Source organism: Formica exsecta, unplaced genomic scaffold (genome assembly GCF_003651465.1).
Source record: "Formica exsecta isolate Colony F162 unplaced genomic scaffold, ASM365146v1 scaffold115, whole genome shotgun sequence".
Lineage (NCBI taxonomy): Eukaryota > Metazoa > Arthropoda > Insecta > Hymenoptera > Formicidae > Formica > Formica exsecta.
Window position 1 is genome coordinate 345,893 of NW_021848490.1, and position 24,052 is coordinate 369,944.

Below are 24,052 nucleotides of genomic sequence, written 5' to 3' on the forward strand. Positions count from 1 at the left end.
TGTTTCAAATATCTTCTAATAATTTTTGTGATCGTATATAACAAGAAAAAAAAATATATATATATATATATATAACAATCTTACAAAATTGATAATACGGTATGATCCAATGTTAACAATGTAATAGATTAATGCGAAAATATATTTTCCCCGTGTGCCGCCGATAAATCCTCATCGAAACTGATTAAACCGCCACGTGAACATCAAATTCCATAAGCGAGCATATAACGCGCGTCTCGTGCAATATCAAATCCTTGCTGTGGAGATACTTGCCGATAAATGGCCGTATTCGTGGATTTATTGGGACACGTATAATCGATGAATATCGCTTTCAGTCTATCCTATCATCCCTTCGTTCGAATCGCGTTGCATACGCTTCGTTACCTTATATTCCCGAGGCCGGACTATTCCATTCGCGCTGGCAAATTGCATCCACGTTCGTCTGTTATTCGCCATCAAAATTTGCTGATATAGATATCAACGATACGTTCTCCACAGAATTCTGTATCTCTCTAATAGTTCGAACTATACAGACCATGTGCAATAACTGACAACTTCGTTTTTTTTATCATCATGGGCCAACTATTAACTGATTCTTTCAGAAAGGAATTCTATTTTCAATTGATTTGAGTTATATATATATATATTAATAGTATGTAAACATTTCAATATAATATAAGTCAAATAGATCTGGCTTCACCTTTTATTAAATTTGAATTCACGATCAAAACGTCAAGCCAGTAAATTGAACGACAATCGGAAGGCTTGCATATCAATCAATAACAATTTTACATATAACATCTCGTTCACGTATGTGAAATTTTATTTCGCAAAACTAATCATTTTTAACGAAATATATATTATTGGAGACTTGTTTAATCCTACAATACAATTACACTAATTATTTATACGATTCATGTAAATAAATGTTTCAAATAATAAAAACTATATATTATATACTATAATTTTGTATTATTTAATTTAAAAGAGATTTTTAATATATGCAAAAGATACAAAGATGTGTTAATATGACACTGGAAAGCGTTTGTATTCTAGAAAATTAGCATACTCTAGTTACATACAAAATGATAACATGGTCCAAGAGAGGAATGCCCTCGGTGTTTTATCAGATTTTCTCAGCGTTGCAAAATGCATTGGAACATGACCCGTTATTATCTTATCTACACGTAACATATACAGAATAGGAGAGTTATCTGCGTCCCCTCTTTATTATGAACAGGAGATGCACGCGATATATGAGCGCACGATGTAATGACATCACACATATACACACACATTTAAAGTTCAGTAAAAAAACAGCTTTTATAATTAAGTTTAAAAAGTTTAAGTTTTTTTAGCAATGTATATAAAAATAAATAAGATATGTATTTAAATTAATAATTTAACATATATATTATTTGATTATAATAATAATATTTTTAAATAAGTCATTCTGCGAGATTTTACTTAACGCCAAAATATGTTTAACATAATCAATGTGAAACATTTCAGATTTAATATATATTATATAAAGCGCGCTATATGTATATATATCTATATAATTATTTTAAAGACGCTAAAGATAATATGCGCACTGCATGTGCATTGTATAGTTCAAATATATCTTGCATTATGCAACGAAACAGCATCATTCTGTAGCAGCAATAAAATGTCGAATTCTATTGCAGTAAAAACTCGTCCTAAGCGAAAAAACACGATAAATGCGATTGCGATAAAGAAAATTGTCGGTCGATGGCAGCCAGTCCGTTCCTTGTCTTGTCAGCTCAGCACAAGCAAGATAAATGGCACGAAAACGTGAAACGTGGGGAATACATAGGAGACAGAAGTGTGAAAAGTGCGCGCCCAGACAATTCACAAAAGCGTAGAAAATCGATAATCGTTACCCCCCGTTTCTCTCATCATTGTCGCACGCGTGCCTCACCAAGGTCGCCGTCAGAAAAATTCTTTCCCCGTTAATCCGCAATCCAAAAAAGCTTTTCAAAACGAAAAGCTAAAGCGTCGCAATTCGAACAATGACAGATTTACATGTACGATAAAGAGAGAATATATGTATATAATTAAAATTTTTTAAATAGTAAAAAAGAGTAAATTATATTAAATTAATAAAAATAAACTATAGTAGAGAAAAAATGCGAAAGAGAAATAAAATATTATAAGATAAATTTAAGAATCTTATAATAATTGTTGTAAAATACTTATTGTCAAAAGAAAAATGTCATACAAAACGTCTCTATACAAAATAATAAATTAATAAAACATCATACAGTACGTCTATATAAAATAATAAATATAAATTTTCCCGGAACATATAAATCTGCCACTAATATTTCAAGTGCCATTGAAATACAATTAGAACCTCAAAAAAAGTTTCGCGGACTGCATTACTTGACAGAATTCAATAGCTTATTTAAATTTATGCTTCTTTCTCGCTTTTTCCGAGAACTCGAAGTCTTTTCCTCGTTGTATCACTGTACGCATAAATCAACAGTTTCAATACGTAAGCTGTTATATAAATTGTTGATGTAACGCGCGCGTTCAAAAGTTACCAAATCATCACATCATGAGACAAAGAAATAGAAAATTTAATATTCAAAAACTTCAATATCGATTATAAAAAATTCGATGTCTCAACAAAATATCGATAAGTTAAACTTTTTTTTCAAATCTAACTTAAACCGCTTTTGTTATTAACACGTTCTTCAATAAAAAAAACGCTCGGTATTCATCCGATACATTATTTATTTTTTGTTAAACTATTGAGCGGGATTACACGTAATAGCTGCTGTTAGTTATTTGCGTAAATCACCTCGTTACTACTCGATGATTACAGAAGTAAAAGCTATCGCTCGCATCATATCACGGCTGATCCATTTAGAACGGACAAGGTAAAAAATACATCCGACCATATATCGCTCTGTATCTCGATGAATATTGGATTATCTAATTACAAAATAAGCTATACAAACTATTTATTATTAAAAATATACAAATCAGAAATTTGAATAATCAGAGTAAAAATATTCATTGATAACAACTTATAATATAAATATATATATATATATATTTTTTTTCTATTGTTTTTTATTTAAAATTTACTTTTTCCGTTTTAAATAGATATTACATACTGCTTATGGATTTCTTATTATGGATTCCGTCATTGAATTTATTGACAAGTTTATTTGCACGAGAATCTTTCGGGGAAGTAAACTTTGCGACCAAAGCAACCTTGGCGAGGAATTTCGCGGCAGCCGCTTTAGCTGCGATTTATTGTACCTCTTTCGAGGTGGCTCGCGAAGCGAGAATACGGCCGACCTCTGGACTCGTGAGTGGGAAAGGAGGGCCTTAGATCGCGATTGCAGTAGTCGGAATGATCACAACAGGCGATCACGAATTCGATGCCATCTGGACCGTGTAGCGTACTGTTCGTGGTGCACCAGACCGAGTACTCGGTGTCCGGAAAGAAGTTCGTCTTATTGTAACACCTGGGAAAATAATTTACATGACGAATACTGCCGCGGACCAGACTGCGACGTTCACATCGCCAAAAAGCGTTTTCCATGTCTGCTGTAAAGATGACGTAACATACTCGTAGAGGTACATGACAAAACGTTTTAGCGGATTATTGAAGATAAGATTTTACAGTAGAACAGTGTCTAATTGTAAAAAATATACACAAAGACACAGAAATGCTAATGTAGCAGTCTTTTAAAATTGGTTGAGTATATTATGCGAAATTTAATAAGCTGTAGAAAAGTGATTAGCGTATAGAGATCTGATTGCACCGATTGCCAGTTTTAGATTCGATCCTAATTTCATTAATGTTTATATGATAGATGAAGATACTATTTGACACAACTTAAAATTAAAGTTACAATTTAAAAAGAAAAAATATAATTGTCCTATATAATCCAAGAGTTAATTAAACTTATCGATGCAACTAAATCTTTAAAAAAAGCCTATATATGTCTAAAAAAATGTATAAAAATACCATGAGAGATGAACAATAAGCAACCACATTTTCAAAAAAATCTATATTTCAATAATAATAATATTTTCTTATTATAATTTAAATATTAAAAAATTGCGGAACATTTTAAAAATATATATTTTCCTACATATTCCTTACACATAAATATATGTAGACTAATGTGGAAATCATCAGATGTCTTTAATATATTCTTGAAGAAGTTAAAGAAAGTGTATACACAATGTTTTGTAAAATATGCATCGTAATCCCACAGCATATTAAGGTAAGTTTAATCTGATAATTTTAAAAACAATTTTTTATCGATTGATTAGGTTATCTTTTCTTTTTCACAACTTAATAATTTGTAAATATTTCGATAACAAATTTTAAATATGTGTCTGAATAAAATTTATTTAAAGTAAACTAAAGAAGTTTATAGAGATAACAAAACTTTAATTTATTTTAAATAGAATTTACTTGATATTATATATATAAAATGATAAAATATTCAAAAACATTTTTCTTAAACATTTCTGTAATGATAATTTTTAAGAAATTAACTTTGTTAAATAAACTTACTGCAAAAGAATAACAATTATTCTGAAATACACAATTTCAAATTTGTTAAAAACGTCTATAGTTTGATGCGAATTTTACAATACATTTATAACATCCAGATATAATATTGTAACATATATATAGATATAAAAAGTAAATATTTATAAATATTTTATTTTACTACTCTTAAGAAAAGAAGATTATCTTGATATCCTTTAAGTTCTATACTCTTTAAATTACTTTTAAATTTAAATAGAAATGCTCAAAATTGCATATAAAGAGAAGGCACATAAACTCAGAAGGCATGCGGAAAAGAAGATAACAGTACTTCGATCTTATTTAACTAAAATTACTATTAATATTTTAGTTTGTATTATAATGAAAGAGCTATAAAAGAAATTTGACATGAGATGCGCGCTCGTGAAAGATAGATCAATAACAAGATAATACATACTAATAAAAACGCGATTGCCTTTAATGAGTCTAATATAATTATAATGTTTTTGCTCAAGAATCTCATGTCAAGTTCCTCGATGTTTCTCGACATAATAATGGAGATTAAATCATCAATATATAATGCATTCTTGGGGAAATTAATAAAAAGAACTACAAGTTTTGCAGAGAGTTTGAGGGTATAACTACGGGAGGCGGGAAAGATATTTACAAAAGCCACCCTTTCTCGCGGGTCACGCTCTACCGGACTTACTACGGGATAGTATTGTCGTTAAAGAGTGCAGAGAAGAGAACTGTGGCAACATGCTACCGGTTCTTTCAGAGTTTACTCAGAAAAACTTCCGGCATATGATGGGCTTGTAAGTAAGAAAATACAGGAGAAGATTGCCTTGAAGCGACTACAAGCTCCGTAGGTGGCAAATATCTCGATCGTTTTTCGAATATTACATGAGCAAACGTATAATGCGTTCACACATTATCTTACCTGTCCAAATTCATTATATCTCGCTCTTTATTTTATTATCAATTTTATTTATTTCATGCTAATCTCGTTATCAACCTAATTTCGAAACTAAAGATTATTTTACTTTATATGAATAGATTTATAAAAATATATAATCAACATTGACAATACAAATAGTATGGGCGTATGCTGCTTGGGAAAGAAACGGAGAAAAATGGAGAAATTTTGAAAACTAATGAAATGCTAAACAATTATTGATCACGTTTATCTGTATCATTTGTTACTGCGCGCATAAAACAAAATACAATAGCGTTTAACGTAATGAATAATAACGATTCAATCTTTCGTGATGCAATATGACAAGAAATAGATATTTCTATTTTTTTCTATACAATAAAACACGCGAGCGACACGTAATATATTGATTTAATAAAGTACAATATTCAGTGGTAAGATATGATAATATTCGTATTTTAATTAATACGAAGAATATCCCATAATTTTTACTTCAATTCTGTATTTTATTTGCTCCAGCGACAACGGGACTATACAATACTCCACTGCGGTTCAAGAAACCGCGATATAAAATAGCCCGGTACGTTGCGCTTTATTAAGCGCAATGAACGGCGAACGAGATAGCGCAACACGCATCCGCGAATACGCAAGTAGTGCATCGCGTGTGCACGTTTACGTGTTGCAGCGTGTTGCAGCGCCGCGAAAGCTTTCCATTCTTCACACAATATATAATGCACATGGCGTTATACGGATATAGAAATCTACACAGTGTCTCAAAATCATCGGATAATATTTTAAAAAACAAAGGCAGTTCAATACACAAATTAAAAAGATATACACAAATAGATAAGAAAGAGACGCGTTATTCTTAATGAAATATATATCGAGTAAACTTTACTGTTATACAATTTTAATTTAAAAAGCTTTTAATTATAAGAATATTTGATATAAAAATTATATCAAATAAGAAATTTACTAAAGAATCAACTTTTTTTAAATTTAAGTTTCATTAAAAAATCAATAGATTGATATAATCTACTTTTAAGATATCATCAAATGATTTTGATATATTTTATACATATGTACACAGATAACGGTGGCGAGAGCACGACAGAGAGCGTGTAAGAACAAATTCGAGATAATAGTGCAAAATATAGCCATATACATTGCCGGAGACCATATATATGTATGTATATGTATGCCTGTGTAAAGTACTGTATTATTCCGATTATAAAGAATAACTCACGCGATTTAATTAATCCCTTGACTATACGAAAACGTTCTAACTGATTGAATCGTTTCTACATTATCAAACGCTAGAAATAGCTCTAATAATAAGTTGCACGCGAATCGTTTTGCAAAACTAATGTTTTCCTTTGGTCTTACATCAAACCAATCAAATTTTTATTATAATAAAGAACTTTTGAATTCATTAATAAAGACTCGTTTATGAGGAAAATAATATTCCTGATAATCAAAAATAAGTTGACAATAATAATAAGTTGACAACAACAATATTTCTTTGATTGTAGAAATTTTCACAAATGATTAAATTAGATATCTTTTGCGACAAAAATATGATTGTGCGTGTGGAAAATATTGATTAAAATATTTGTACGTTTATCCTCTGAACTTTAAGCGACCAATAGAGTACACAGAATCTATATATAAAATCCAATAATTCTAAATTCTTTAAATAAACAATGAAAAGAAACGCAATCAAAATTTATTTTTTTAGATAAATTTCATCTTATAGCAATTAAAAAAATACGAAAGTTTATTATATTATTCACGTTAATTATATATAAATAAAATCAATATAATAAAATTAACTAAGAATATAGATATAATAAAAGAATATAGATATAATAAAATTAAATAAGAATATAGATTTATAAACAAAAGCTTGACAATTTTAGTAGTTGGTAAATTTGCATTACGAAACTATCAGATGATAGAACTACCCCTTTAAATAGTTGCGTGGATTAGGTCAAACTGACTTCAAACTTGGAAACAGTTCCCTTGGGCCATGTACGCAATTGTCTTTCATTTCTATTCTTGTTAATTTTAGTTTATTCTTAGTTTATTTAACATTCTTATATAGAATATTAAATAAACAATTGCAAAATAATTAAATATTTTAATTATAAAATATGTAATTATCATATATCGTCTTCTCCAGCAATGTACTGCTCTCTATTCGTTATACCGGCATAGATTGACAATAAGAAACAATTATAAATAATCTAAAATAAAGAGAAATAGTGAGAAAATATATTTACAAATCATATTGCAGAGATAGTATAAGAGAAAAAGAAAAAAACAAAAAAGAGGGTGAGAGAGGAGAGTTGCAGCAAAAGCCCGTGCCACCTGCAGAGTTTTCGTAACTTCCAGATCTGTTTGGACTGTACCTTCTTTGTTGCGAGGGTGCAGCGGAGGTTTCAGATCCCGATTGCAAAAATCCTCTTTGCAGCACTCGATGACGAAGCTCGTGTTTCGCGAGTCGCTCGTCATGCAGAAGATGAGCGGCTCGGGCTGCGACGGCGGCAGGTGTCTATTCACGCACCTTCAAGCCGATTTTGCACCAGTTTCAAAAAACGAGAGGAACACTCGGTGTGAGACGCGTTCGCATCAGAGCACGAGATAATCAAGGGAAACATTTCGTGCGGTTTTAAAGTAAAAATTAACGCGAGCGAGAATCCGAATATCTCTTTTGTAGCACGACAAAAAGTATTAGCGCGCTTCTAAGACTGCGTTCTGAATCCGCCTCCATTTATCGAAATCGATTCTATGCTATTTGATATGATCCGCGAGCACGTTCAATGCTCTATTAACGAAGTAAACGTTTACAAGCTGACTCATCGTACAAATGTCCTTTAGGATTTTATATATGTATAAATAGTTATAATCTTTAAAAAAATTCTATTTATATGATTTTCTATAGATTTCTGTGTTTCTAGATTTTATATTTTCTCCCGGTATTTAAAATTTATTGATATTTTCATTTAATTAATTATCGTGCTACCGAAGATCTCGAGAATTTCCTGACATTTAATCAAATTTAATTAACTTGATGACGCCGTTCGACTTCTATCAATTTGCCTATTACATAATGATATTTGCAATTATTAATCTAACATCAATTATTATTATTCTCAGTATTTTTTATTTTATAAATCATATTTTGTAAGTGATTAATTTTGTTTGTGTTTTGTAACTACATGACATGATATATCTGTAAGAGATGATATATATATAATCTCTTAGTAGTCAAAGTAAAATTGGAGAAAAAGCTTGTGTGTGTGTGTGTGTGTGTGTGTGTGTGTGTATGTGTGTGTGTGATTGAACAAATTAAATTATATAAATGTACGCTCGCCGATTGACCGATAATATTGTACGAAATACGCGCCCGTTAGATTATTTCGCATCACAATTCACACACGGATGCGAATGCTGTCGAGGAAATAGGATCACTGAGCAAAAACTCTAGCACAAAATTGAAAGAGAAATACCAAAAAAGAAAAAAAAAACGGGAGAGAAATGCGAGAGCGGGGGTTGGTAGTCGGAAGGAGCAAGAGAAATTCGCAACACCGTGCAACTCAACACACTCTCGTGATACCTGACATGTGGGGGTAGCCAGTGAGGTAGTGCATATCTTCCTGATTCCTGAAATTCTGTTACTTCTGTCGGAATGGCTTCGGAACATACAACGGTATGTATAGCGCAGAAGCCCCGCGTCGACTCTCGCGATGCGACTCTTTATCGATCGGGCTTGTTCTACTACAGTAACCCCGACGAACTCGAGAAAGGGACAATCTCGATTCGTCGAGAGAAATGTAAGTCGAATCGCCTGAAACGATCTTCAAAGCAGGCACATCTCGCACATTCTGAACAAACCGAAATCGTCACAGCAAAGAAAATGTGAGTTAGGGACAAACGATGAACACTACGATGCAATATGTGTTAGTCGGAACCTTTCAAACTCGATTATTCTACGAAAAAGCGCAGTATTCCACATAAAATCTTTTTAAAGAATGTGATTCTTTTTAAGTCTTTCGTATATCGTTTCAACAATAAATAGAAAAAAATCTCTCTCATTTACCCTAGCACGATATATTACAATATATTTGTAATTTATATTTATATTTTCCGTTTAATGTTAAAAAATGCTTTTTTTTTTAAATCTTGTTGATTTAATACGAAGATCATGTTGACAAAATATATAAACGGAATAATTATATAATCACATTCTAAACTAAATGTGATTCAATTGCTATCTTATGTATAAACGTATTAAATTATCTTTCGTGTATAAGATTCTCCGTTTTTTATCAAGCTTTCATTTTACATTAGTTTGAATAACATTTTCAAATAAAAAATATCAATATAACTGACTTCATTATATATATATGCATAAATGCTTGACGGATCGATATAAATACGCAAATAAAGAAACATGTATATGTGTATCTATATATTTATAACGCGCGGTATAATGAAAAAAATAGCAATTATACTTTACGCAGGACGTTAAATCTTCCAACTAAAAAAAAAACCCACACTGCACAAAGAGTATAATTATGCAATTCTATCCGCTTAGGATGACGCTACTCCATTTATTTTTGTTATTTCAAAAGTCACATGCTATCCACTCGGTTTTCGTAAGGGTTAGTCCGTGACAATATGTTATGTATAGGACGGTTAAATTGTACACACGTATATAAACAGAAAAAGCCCTCGTCGGTCGCGAGCCCTTGAAAGAATACCTGAAGACAACTCGGACGTGTCGGGAGATAATAAAACTGGGTATAAATTCAGGTTGCACAGATCTTTATCGCAGCAGATCCACGAGCGATAGATGCCCGGCTTGCTGTTGCAGAAATGGGGTGCTTCCGGCGGCAGCCAGTTACTTCGGTCGAGGCACCTTTCACAACACCACAATTCTAAAGTTTAATCCGGAAGGCTCGCGAAGTTACCAAACCGAAGTTACCAAACGTTATATTTCCTTTATCTATCTACGTGACTATATTAATTGCGCGAATATATCTATATCTTATCCAATTAATTTATATAATCAAAATTTTTTTAAATATTTATTTTAACTTCTCTTGTCAGAAATGCTGATAGAAACACATTTTGTTCTTTTGTCCATTCGAAAGATTAATAATAAATAAATACTTCAATTACATAATTAAAATTATATATATTTTATATGAAACGATCAAAAATATACTTTGCGCTCCATTTTACCTTCTTATAAAACAAGTAGAGACAAAAGATTTTTTTTAAATCTTGTTGATTTAATACGAAGATCATGTTGACAAAATATTATAAACGAATAATTATATAATCACATTCTAAACTAAATGTGATTCAATTGCTATCTTATGTATAAACGTATTAAATTATCTTTCGTGTATAAGATTCTCCGTTTTTTATCAAGCTTTCATTTTACATTAGTTTGAATAACATTTTCAAATAAAAAATATCAATATAACTGACTTCATATTTGTCAATTAATTAAAGCTATCTTTACACAAAAAAATATCAATAGTATTACCGAGTTATAATTTTTTTTCCCCCAAAGAATTATTAACTTTTTTAGGTAACGGCTCAACTATTACTTTTTTCACGTAAGAGCTTAACTATTATTAAAAGAACGTCAAACGAAACGCAAGTACCGGATCTTAATGCTCGAAATAACTCTAGTTCCCTTTTAAAATTTTTTTCGTATGTATATATGTATATTACATATATATCGTTGTCGCGCGAGAATTTCATTCGCAACTTATGCAAATCGCATTTCGTCGCGACACGCACGTCAAGGTGAGCCACAACACGTGCCGCGATTTGACCGTCGTAGTCGTGAATCGCATGCGAACTGCCGGACATGAAATCTCTTGGACAATCGGTCGTCGTGCATATTTTACTGACGCAAGTGCTCGCTGATTTGCGTCCGATCGCGTGATAATTGATTTCATGGGTCGAGCCTCCGTCAAATCGTATTAGCGTGTGTGCCATTAATGCGAGAGCACGAAAAACGAAGTCGAAATCTGCGTTAGCGATACCATGTTATTAACTGTTCAAGTTCATCGTCTCAGAGCAAAGATCGAAGTTTGTCAAATTTATCTTAACACAGAAGATAAAAAATTAATTAATTTTCTATACTCAAATATTAAACAAACATAGTACGACGTGCCTGCGAAAAGATAACTTGTCCAAAAAATGTAAATAAGACAAAACAAGACTGAACGTATAACTAATATCATTTAATACCGTATACATATAAAATAAAATCCGCAATTCTTTATAATTGCTGTTATTTGGAATTATATAAAAACAATTATGAATATTAAGATTGCAAGAACAACAATCGGCGAATTCTTTCGCATGTTTTATAAAATTATGATCGTGCCTAATATTTGCGCACTCTCATTTCCGATTAAATGCGATTCACACGAGTGGAGAATATATTAAAAATTTATTTCAAAATGACAAATATACAAGAAAGTCAAAACACAATAACACTTTACTTTACCGAATGCAATTCATAATTCCGTTAGGATGTTCGTCATTATGTCTGTTTATGCAAGTAACTTCGCAAATATATATATATATAATGCAATTCTATCCGCTTAGGATGACGCTACTCCATTTATTTTTGTTATTTCAAAAGTCACATGCTATCCACTCGGTTTTCGTAAGGGTTAGTCCGTGACAATATGTTATGTATAGGACGGTTAAATTGTACACACGTATATAAACAGAAAAAGCCCTCGTCGGTCGCGAGCCCTTGAAAGAATACCTGAAGACAACTCGGACGTGTCGGGAGATAATAAAACTGGGTATAAATTCAGGTTGCACAGATCTTTATCGCAGCAGATCCACGAGCGATAGATGCCCGGCTTGCTGTTGCAGAAATGGGGTGCTTCCGGCGGCAGCCAGTTACTTCGGTCGAGGCACCTTTCACAACACCACAATTCTAAAGTTTAATCCGGAAGGCTCGCGAAGTTACCAAACCGAAGTTACCAAACGTTATATTTCCTTTATCTATCTACGTGACTATATTAATTGCGCGAATATATCTATATCTTATCCAATTAATTTATATAATCAAAATTTTTTTAAATATTTATTTTAACTTCTCTTGTCAGAAATGCTGATAGAAACACATTTTGTTCTTTTGTCCATTCGAAAGATTAATAATAAATAAATACTTCAATTACATAATTAAAATTATATATATTTTATATGAAACGATCAAAAATATACTTTGCGCTCCATTTTACCTTCTTATAAAACAAGTAGAGACAAAAGAAAAGTAACTGTAAGTCCACCTTCGATTCTGATCTACTTTCGCTCGATCGACATTCCATAAAATCTTTCAACGTGTGCGACGTGGATTCACGCTTAACGACGCAACACTATCGATAGATTTTGCATTTATGCGGTCGCATATAAAATTGCCTCGTGCTGCTTTCACATTATAGCTGGATCGAGTAATCTCGGTCGCGCTATTTTCAATACGATCTCCGACCGAATTATCTGAATTATCCGTCTGGCGTATCAAACATTTAAAGGGACCGTCCACACGTCTGCGACCTCGGATGATCGAACTGTCTCGGTCGATCTTGTTCGATTTCGAGAGTAGTAAGCCGTTCAAAAATCGAGACATTATTAAAATATAAAAAGCGTTATTGAAATATAAATTCAGCTGAGACTCCTCCAGATTATATAATATGTTCATGAAATTAATAAATATTCAAAGGCGATACGGAGTTTACGAGACTAATATTATATATACGATTAATATTTAGTGATCCATTTATTAAAAGTAGATAAGATTGGAAATTGAGAATATATGCAACGCAGTGACCTGAGTGCACTAGCGAGCAAGTGTTTCTATCCGAGAGAAATGTTGAAGATGTTTTACGACATTAAATATAATATTAAGCCATATATATTTCAAGAGACATATAATGCATAATTATTTTGGCAAAAGAGTTTAAAACTTCACTATTCGAAAAATTAAATTAAAAAAAAAAACAACACAAAGTAATTAATAATCGAAAAAATCGAAATAATCTATTTCGAATTTTTAAAAGTTGTTAAAACAAACTTTTGTATCAGGAAAATATAATTCATATAAAAATTGTTTCACATACATATAAATCCTGCGTCATATTTATAATAATATTAAATAATATAATGTTTTAGAATAACTAGTAGAAAAGCAATTTTTCATGCTTTGAATCAAGAAAACATTCAGAATCGCTATAGTAAGAATAAATTCGGATATCTTAAATTATAATATTGTAAACTAGACAACGATACATATACACATATATCTAAATTAATGATATTAATTCAATATTAAAATTATCGAATTAAACTTTCAGTTTCAAAATATTAATCTAATAATATACGAAAAACTCCATATCTCACAATATAATTGAGATTATGCATTACCCAGCATTAGACTTTTGTCCTTTGACATGATGAAACCGCGGGAGACATCGTCCATGATAAAAAAAATGTCGATCTTTACAGAGCGAAGGTTGAGTTCATAGCGCGTTTGGCACACGCGCATTGCGCTATCTTCCCAACTTTTAGTCTTTCGATCCTTGCGGATATTGCAAGCTGTTCCAAAGCATAGAATTTAGATAAACACGCTTATATTTTATTTCCAAAATTAAAGGTAACAATAGAATTGTTACCTTAATAATAGATAATGGCATAAACAAAATTTGCAAAATTATAAAATCAAAAGTTGAACCTATTCATTTTTGACAGAAGTTTGATAAATACCTAATATTAAAGAATGAGCATGATGTTGGAAAATTCAGATTAGAAGTTTGAATTTAGTGATTTAAAATCATTAAAAATGATGAAAAATGATTTATAGAATAGTTTAAAGATGATAATTTAATAGAGAAATTTATAAATCAATATAAGATTAAAATTTACAACATGTACTTATTCTTCATAGTCGTATTCTAGATAAACTGTTCGAAATCAAAGAAAGTTATATCGTGTAAGGTTTTTGCAGAATTAGAAATTTCAATTATTCCTCGCTATTGTTCTGATTAGAGAATGAAAGTAAAATATATAAATAAAATTCTATTCTGAATGTTTTGTGCAAGCATTAGAATGTTTCATTTTGGACAAGTATACAAGAATTAGATTTTTATATATGTTATGAGGAATAATATATAGTTAGATTATAATATAATTTAATAAAGTAATTATATTCTTCAAATAGAGGAAATTCCTTGTATATCCCGTATTTTAAATATTTTATAAAATGCATTGAACTATATATTTGAATAATGCGCTTCTATGTCCAAATAAAAACTCGTTCATTCAAGATGTTTATTTTAGCCGATTTATCTGAAATAATTGTCGAAAGTGCATCGTATAAATTTGTTCTCAACAATTTTCTTTCAAGACGACAAGATCTCAAAAACGATAGATCTCCAAATTACAAAAGTGTCATCTCATTTGTCAGAACTCGATTGAAACTTGTATATGGCTACCCCCACGTCCGCGAGCAAGAAACTTCCTCGATGCATTCGAGATCGATACCGCAGGGGAAGAAAAGGGAGAGGGAAGGTACCATCGAATTTCGCCCCGAGTTCGCCCTGCGATCGATCGCGACCAGAATTTCCGTACCTCATAGCAGTTCGAACTTGAAATCTCGCCACGCATCACGTTCGGTAACGTTACCAACGCGACGACCGGCCGACAACAATAATTCGTTTCCGCCGAAACGGGCGCTAATCATGGCCAGGGCGAGAGAGCGGGCTGGAAAACCGGCTAAACGTTCATTCGTGGAAACCACGACGAGGGCATCGATCGCGCGTTGAAGCGAAACCACCAAAGGCCATATCGTTTGATATGAAGACTGCGCGGTATTTCTCGCGGATAGTGACCTGAACCGCCACAAACGCACGAAGCAAATATGTAATAAACATTACATAAGGAAACTCTAGTAAATACGTGTTTAGTCCATTAAGGCATAGCCTTTGCGATCAATCGAATGAAAGAATTTATCTTTCACAAATATTTAATTTAAAACTTGAATGTGTAAACTACAAATATTATAATAAAAGAATAATAGAGATATAGACACTACTAAACTCTGTTAACTACTATAGAAAGATGGAATTCACAAATACAAAATTAAAGATTTGTACAGTAATTTTTATACGTAAATTTGAAATATATTGTTAATAAATCTGGGATTTATTATAACAAAATAAATTTTAAAATGAGAGAGAGAAAAGAAAAGTAAATATATCATATAACTTTTTTAAAATATTATAAATCTCATTTTAAATGTAACTTTGCGTTATATTTATGCATAAATTGTAAATAAAGAATAAAATAAATCAAAATTAGAAATAAGATAACAATTAATAATAAAATTATGTAAATAATAATATCATAAAAAAAAGGTTTGAGACAAAAATGCCTACCTAAACAAATTTGTGAGTTTTGTATTAATGTTGATTATACTCAGACAGAATAAGCATCCTTGCAACGCGAGCCTGAATTGTTCGTTTCATATGATAAACTTATATTGATAACGAGAGTGAAGTCGATAACGAATCTGGATCTTATTCTCTGCAAACGCGTTAGCTTAGAAAATCTGCACTAACATTAATGTCACTAACCGGTCACTAACAAGTCAGACGCCATAATGATTATCGTCTAATTCATTATGAAACGTCAATACAATATATCCATGTCACATCTTTTTCTCGAAACAAATTCGATTTTCCCACTCCTAATCAATATAAGTTATTTTGCAAATTGTCCAATAATCAGATACATATCTTAAACAATATAATGCACTAAAAATTAATAAATTTTAAATAAAAAAACTTATTAAGAAAAATAAACACAATTTCTCGGAGGACAAAAGTTTGCCAATTTCAATCGAATGTTATCCATATAATTGATGGCAAATCTGTCGACAACCGAGAAATGAATCAATGTGTAAAAGGGGATTTCGATTTTAAATCGCATACTCGTCAATAAAATCCACGTGCAAATATATTACCTCCGAGCATACGTGATGACGCCATTTTCCAAGCTCGTACTGGCGAAACAATAGCCATCAGTTTCGCACGTGTAATTGGCTTCTAGGCAAATGTCACAAAAGCACTTCAGTAACCCTAAAAACAAAAAGAAATCATTAATTATATAATTTAAATTGTTTATATAAATAATATATACAATAATCAGAGGGAAAAAATGTTTCATTCTTTTATTATTTTAAAATTAAATTGTTTCTAGTAAAAATTTTATTAGGCGCTATTCTTCTTCATAATATTTCAAATTTTTAATATTTCTATAATTAGCAAAATATGTTAATAATATACCCCCCCTCCCAACTCCCGGCAATGTTAATAATTATAAACAACAGGTTCAATCAAAATTTTGTTTTTGCAGCAGATTGTTATCATAACTACATATACCATTGTTATATACACAACTACAATCATATATTAATATCATAAATATCGTAAGACAAACATTAAAAAGAAAAGTTGTTACTCTATATTATTCTTCGTGCAATTTTATTTGCACCTGCATAACATCTTCACTTTTTTAAATTGATTTTTTTAATTGATTTATAAAACTATTTTTCAAGTTGTTATTTATATTATGTAATTCTTTTGATTATTAATTTATGTTTACAAACCACAATTAAACTTATATTATAAAATTATATTGTAAAATTATAATTATACTCTCTCTCTCTTTCTCTCTCTCTCTCTTTTACAGTTAAGAGATTATAAATATTATATTTAAGAATTTATTTTAAATGAAATACTGCCTAAAGTTAATCTTTTTTTATATATCGTTATTATATTTAATCTTTTATACTAATTATGGCTTATGATAATATATATAGGATATGACGCAGAGGAGTATCCATATGTAATTATGAATGTAGATAAATTAATATTATCTCATTTTTCTCACCTTTTATAATCTTGCGACTAAACTTATAAATTATTTGATGATATTGAATTCCATAGGTAAAATAAATTTCGCGAAAGAGCGCTTGTATACTTGGGCATGGAATGGAAGAAATATAGAAAGAAAAAAAAAAAAAAATATATATATATATATTGTGAAACGCTATGTGGCTCTTACCACAATTGAGGGACAGTTTATTTTACGATAATATAACATCGTCGTGAAATTCACAAATATTGATATACAATTTTCAAGATATATTGAATAATTGCCAATCGCAATTACATTGAGAGAAAGAGAGAAAGACGGAGATATTCAACAAAGAGAATTTAACATATTTTTATATTTTAAAAAATATTATAGAATTTAAGAATACGTGAAAAGTTAAAAATCCAAAAATCTAGAAACCAAAATTTTTTATTTTCAATAGAACCAATATTCAATCTATATTAAAAAAATCAAAAATTTAAAAATTTAACAATCTAACATAATATAAAAATTTCAGGATCAAGTAATAAAAAAAGAGCTGCGATTAAAAGAATATAAAAATTCAATAAAGTTCTGACATCAATGTTACATGATAAACAGGCTCATCACTCTTCATGAACTTTACTTGTCACGAAAAAGAGAAAACATGAATAGGATATAAACAAATTATAAGTACAAAGATCTTGGAGTTTGAATGACTACACTCATTATCAAGTATTGCTACTTTTATAAAAGCTAATGCAAACTTGCGATAAGCTCATCGAATTTCAATATCATGTCTTAATCTATTATTTTCGACTTGAACAAGAAACTCTAGACGAAAAATTCTAGTTCACATTTGACAACAATTTAAATATACAACAATAAGAATACAATCGTAATATAAAATAAAAATTCATGAAATATACCGATATTTATTCGCACATATTCCTGTATATATTGTATAATAGATATTATTGTAAAATAAATATTTAAAAAATTGAAAATTAAAAAAATTTAAAAATCTACTTTTTATTTAGATTTGTAAAATATATGTACTTCGCATTTTAAATTTATTGTACATGTTAACACACTTTTTCATAAATACAGCTAAAACAAATATATTCTTCTCAAGCATATATTCTTCATAAGCATTATACAGACAATAATTTAATAACACCAAAAAATAGTTAGTTATGTCTGTTATATTAATTTTATTTGATTGACTTAACTATTGATTAAACATAATAGATTAAATAGACTCTGACTCAAGAACCTCATTAAAGTTTCCAATTGCGGATTTAATAGAATGAGTTTAATTCAACTCATTAAAATACGCCTACATTGAATGGCCTCGTTGCCTGGCTTCATATTTTTTTAATTAGAATGTTTGAGAGCCTAAAAAATATTTATATACAATTCGCCGCATCCCAATTTTCGTAAAGCTTTGAATATCGTACATCCACGGTTGCATTATAAATGTTGCACGAAATAAAATACAAATCTTATAAGCTATAATAATTGTTCGTAATACTGTCAAAATTTCGCAATATCTCACGAAAAAAAATATGTACTATTATTTATATAAAGAATTAATTTAATTTTGATTTAATTAGTTAACAAAACATATAGTTTTTATTAAAATTTGTTTTTTTCTGGCGTATATATTGCAAAAATATTCATTTTAATCAAAATATGCATTTTAATTTTTTAATTATCAAGTTAATAGTCACGAAATATGTCACAGTAAGAAAAGTAATCTATCGATCAATAATTAATTCAGTATGATGATAATGGTATCATTGCGCTATTTTTTTCTAGCTCTAATTTACAATTCAACGATTAACGCGAAATAGCCACGATCTCATATTCAGTATTCATAAACCAAGTACGCATAAACACGCAAAATAACAATCATATTTTTACTGAACATTTAGTGTTAAATGTGTACTTTACCGAACTTTATATTTGATTTAAATATAAATGTCGAATAATAATTAGATAATAAATTTTAATAAATGTGAGATGAAAAAACAGATCAAAGTATGTTCAATTTACAAACACTTCTGATGCGTAATATCGAACGATAGGGAAAAAAATACAAATAATGTTCACTCTTTTTTGTATCTAATGTAAATTCTTGATTTAATACAACGGAATTACTTGGAATTGCACTCCAACCATATGATAAGATTTCTTATAATACGTGCAAATAATATCTGGCATAAATATATACATACAAAAATTAATTTTCCGCTGAAATGTAAACTATTCAAAATTAAATGACATTATATAAAAAGTCTTAAGATTGATTTACATTACACATATTTTATACTATATAATTGTATTATTTCGTGGAAAGTTATAAATAATAAGTTAGAACTTTATTTTCAATAGTTCTAATGTTCTTAATAGTTAAAACAAATAATTCTGACAGTTAGTCTTTCTCGGATAAAATAAATTAATAAACAAATTATTTAATGCTGCTAATGATTAAAACTATTTAGAAGATGCAAAAATATGCTCGATACTATAGAGGAGAACTGTTTTAGAATAAACAGAACTCTCAAAAATCGATCAATATCTCATTTCGACGCTCGTACATGTAAGCGTTTCTCGTAACTATTTTATTCTAATCGATGTTGTTTGCTTTTAAAAGATAGAACTTTTTCTATAACTCTTATAAAACCATAAATCTTTGAAAAGCTGATGCAAAATGATCAAGAAAATCTCGCAGGATAAAGTGAGACGTTGCGTGAATTTGGCGTCTCAGTCTGTCTTAAGACATTTTCTTTAATTTAACGGCCAGAATTTGTTTGTGCCAAAATTATCAAAAACTCTAGAATTATTGAAAATAAAGCCAAAATTCTTAATTATTTATAAGTTTCCACGAAATGATATGCATGCTTCATGCATATCGAAGCTTGATTTTTTTGATACTTAATAAATCTATAATTAAATCTCAGCTAATTAATTCTAACTAAAAAAATCTACGTTGAATTTTTCTAAATACCATATGAGAATATATAATATTTTTATGATATACCCTATACACTAATTTTTAACGTTTTCTTTTCAAGAAATTCAAGATTCAATTAAGTTTAATGTCATATTGAACGTTTGCTCTAAGAGTGAATCAACTGTAAATTATATTAGAAATAACGTGTCGTGTGTACTGGTTGCTTTTTTGAAGCAATTTTATGTGTTTTTATTATGATGTCTCGTTGGCCAAGAGATAAAGAGGTAGACGAATTTTTTTTTCGCTACCTTATATCGATTGGAATCGCGTCATTCGACCTATCTCCGTATCTCGCGAGAAAAAATATTATGACATCGACGTTTTATTGGACAGTAAGGCGACACGCGCGTTAAATATTATCTACGTATTGCGACTTCAGTTTATACAAATACCGCGTTGATCGTAGATTACAACCACGAAAACTTACGACAGAGATATATGATGCTGTAAAGAGCACAGCAATGTATTGCACATGCATACACAACACAAACGCAAACACAAAACATAATGGTATTTATCATTTATCATGCGCAGATATGGTGTTCGATTGCTATAAGCAATTATTACTCGTTCTATATTCTAACATATCGCAGTATCAACTTATAAACTAAAATTTTATAAAAATAATCAAGCTATATTTTTTAATAATTATTTTCTTTTATAAATTAAAGAATTAATTATAAAATAAATATTTTATTTTTATGTTTTAAAATCTAAATTATTTAGAGGATGATGTAATAATTAGTAATTAGCAGCTCAATCTTATTATATTAATTTTGATAAAGTTTGGAAATCACGCGAAATCAACTATTTATTAAAAATTTCAAATTAATCAGATAAACCGAATTAATCAGAAGTTAATCAGATAAGATATCTTATATATACAGGGTGTCCCAGAATCACCGCATCATTTGCTAATGGCAGATTCTTGAGATCATTCGAAGACGATTTTTTTTTAGCAAAAATGTCGAGGCATCAATAATTTCCGAGTTATAAGCGATCTAAAAAGAAAACTAAACTTTCTGAAAAGAGAGAATGAAAAGATTATACTAAAACTACATTCTTCAGTTAATTACTAAGAATTTACTTAAAAAAATTTTGATTTAAGACTTAGTTACAAAGATATATAATGGCAAAAATTAGAAACTTGCAAAAAAATGATGACCTGCCTCGATATCTTGGCTTACGAAAAATCCTCTTCAAATGATCTCAAGAAGTGATTAGCAGGTGACTCTGAAACACCCTATATATTTGTAATTTTTAAATTTGGTATTAAGAAATGTTACAAATATTACAAGTGTAACATGGACAAATATATATATAAATATACTTATAACAAGAAAAATCAATATATGTATTTAATTGTGTGTATGTGTTTGTGTACTTTGTCAGAAATAAATAATTTATAAATTTCACCCTTGTTTCTCCCTATTGTTCCTACGTAATCGCTCTTTTAACAACGCTAATACGTCTTCTACGATGGACATTAGCTAATATTTGCATTTACGTGCGCACGGCATTATACTTGTTGTACAGACGTGTACGTATGTATATATAGAATCTCGTTAACATCGTTGCTTGAAGCGGTAGCGCTTAGTCAGTCTTTTCGTCGAACCTACGATCGTTTTATCAAACAGCCTGCAAACGCTAATGGTCCGTAAGAATCCGCGGAATAATAATGTACCGCCGGGACGAAGAAGTAGTCGTGCACGGCATTTCGTCTATCGGTTGCAGGAACGTCGGAGCGTGTACTGCTTTTTCAATGAGAATTCGAGAGCCCGATTTGCATGCACGACAATTACCAAGCATCGAATCCATCAGAGCAAAGCCATCGGTCTCATCGTAAGAGAAGAGGATATAACGAAGATACTGGAGAACAAATAAAGTAAGGCGAGGGGTTAGGAAATGGAAAGTGTATATGTGCGTATATTTGTGTATGTGAGAAAGAGAAAGATAGAGAGAGATAAAGAGAAATAAAGAGAGAGAGAGAGAACAAGCTCCTCTTATTATATGTATACATCAACGATATCGTTAAATCGAGTGTTTCCGAACGAGGTCTTTCTTGTTGCAACAACATAAGATAAATATCAAGTATCTTTTTATGCTACGGTCCAGTTGTTTATGTCAATTCTTATTCGCGCAAACTTTTTTCTCAATCAAAAACAAAAAAGGTTCTCGTTAAAATGATCATGCAATAAAAGATATATTGATTTAGAAAAAAGCAAGTTGAAATATTTCAGTCATAGCTCTCCCATCTAGATTATAATTACGTAACATTATAGTATAGATTATAAATCAATTTGATTCCAATAATAAGTAACATTATATAATCAATGTTAATGTCAATAAATTAATATCTTTTTTCGAATTATGAACATATAAACATGTGCAAGTTTAAAATAATATTATATATATATATATTGATCATAATACTTAAATGTTAATACTAATATTAAACTTATTGCTTTCTCGTGAGATTTTCCTCTCTTTCTTTAATCAATTCAATATGTACTTTTAATAACACATTTTCTAACATGTCGGAGAAGCAACAATATGTATATTTATGAAACGCTATGCAAGCTAATAAATACGAAACAAATTAAATATTTTTCTGTAGATACATTGACTAAAGCATTGAAAAAAATATGACACAAATGAGATACCAGATCCCATATCTTAATTAAATATAAATATGAAGATAAGAACGCAGATGGTAATGATATAAATAAATACATAATGTAAACAAGTTTATATGATCGTTAATTCTGCGTTTTAAAAATATTATTACTGAAAAGATCAATCCTATCCGCTTATGTACTTATACGAAAGTTTTGTATTTGTCTAATCTATCGCAATCGATCAAATCTCAAAATCATTAAACATTTTTTCTGAACTCTATCGTAAATTTAAATAATATCTCAGTTGAATACATCAATGATAAGCAACAGCTTATGGCATTAACAACACAAATTTTCAATGCCAAATTAAAAATTTTTACTTTATTTCATATATCTTTTGATAATTATATGCTTAATATACTATATCTATGCTTTACGAAATTGTTATGATATATATATCAGGTTGAACGGAAAGTTCATTCCGTTTTTTACTAAGAGATGAAGACCGAAAAAACGGCACAAACTTTCCGTTCAACCCAATATATATATATATTCTATATGCATAACTATATTTTTTATATTCACGCGTTACTGTATTTCGATAAACAAGATATTTACATATATTTACATAATCGATTAATTTGACATGGAAATTGTAAAATATTTGCGACTATTGCCCGGCTTTGATGCCCGCCAAATGAATTAAACTTGTCACATATAATGTAACAAATATCGTCGCGCGCGTGAGTAATTTCTTTTATTTTTGTTTCAGAGAGCGGCAGTACAACATCAGACACAAATAGCATCACAAAGTAAGTAACTTCTTTGATCAAATTGCATTAAAGTTTGTCTAATCTTGTTGTTGAGAAAAGACGCGCATCGAGATAACCGACAAATGTGGCCCAAATTGATAATGCGTCAGATATACGATCTCTGTTTATATTTTTACGTTACAGAGTTATCAAACTTTGTTAATTGAT

At 30.0% G+C, this 24,052-nt stretch overlaps 1 protein-coding gene across 4 annotated transcripts in view; it reads right to left on the reverse strand.

Moving 5' to 3' along the window:
- Window positions 1–24,052, reverse strand: part of LOC115237736 (TGF-beta receptor type-1) — a 40,056-nt gene that overhangs the window by 9,278 nt on the left and 6,726 nt on the right. For 2 of the 4 annotated variants that reach the window (XM_029810999.1, XM_029810994.1), the window contains exons 2-3: window positions 16,543–16,657; window positions 7,889–8,043 (exon numbers count right to left, since the gene is read on the reverse strand). In XM_029810999.1, the coding sequence (XP_029666859.1) occupies window positions 7,889–8,043; window positions 16,543–16,657 (270 nt within the window). Of the gene's footprint in view, window positions 1–3,294; window positions 3,504–7,888; window positions 8,044–16,542; window positions 16,658–24,052 lie in introns of all 4 variants that reach the window. The other 2 variants (XM_029810985.1, XM_029810977.1) reach the window with 1 other exon arrangement.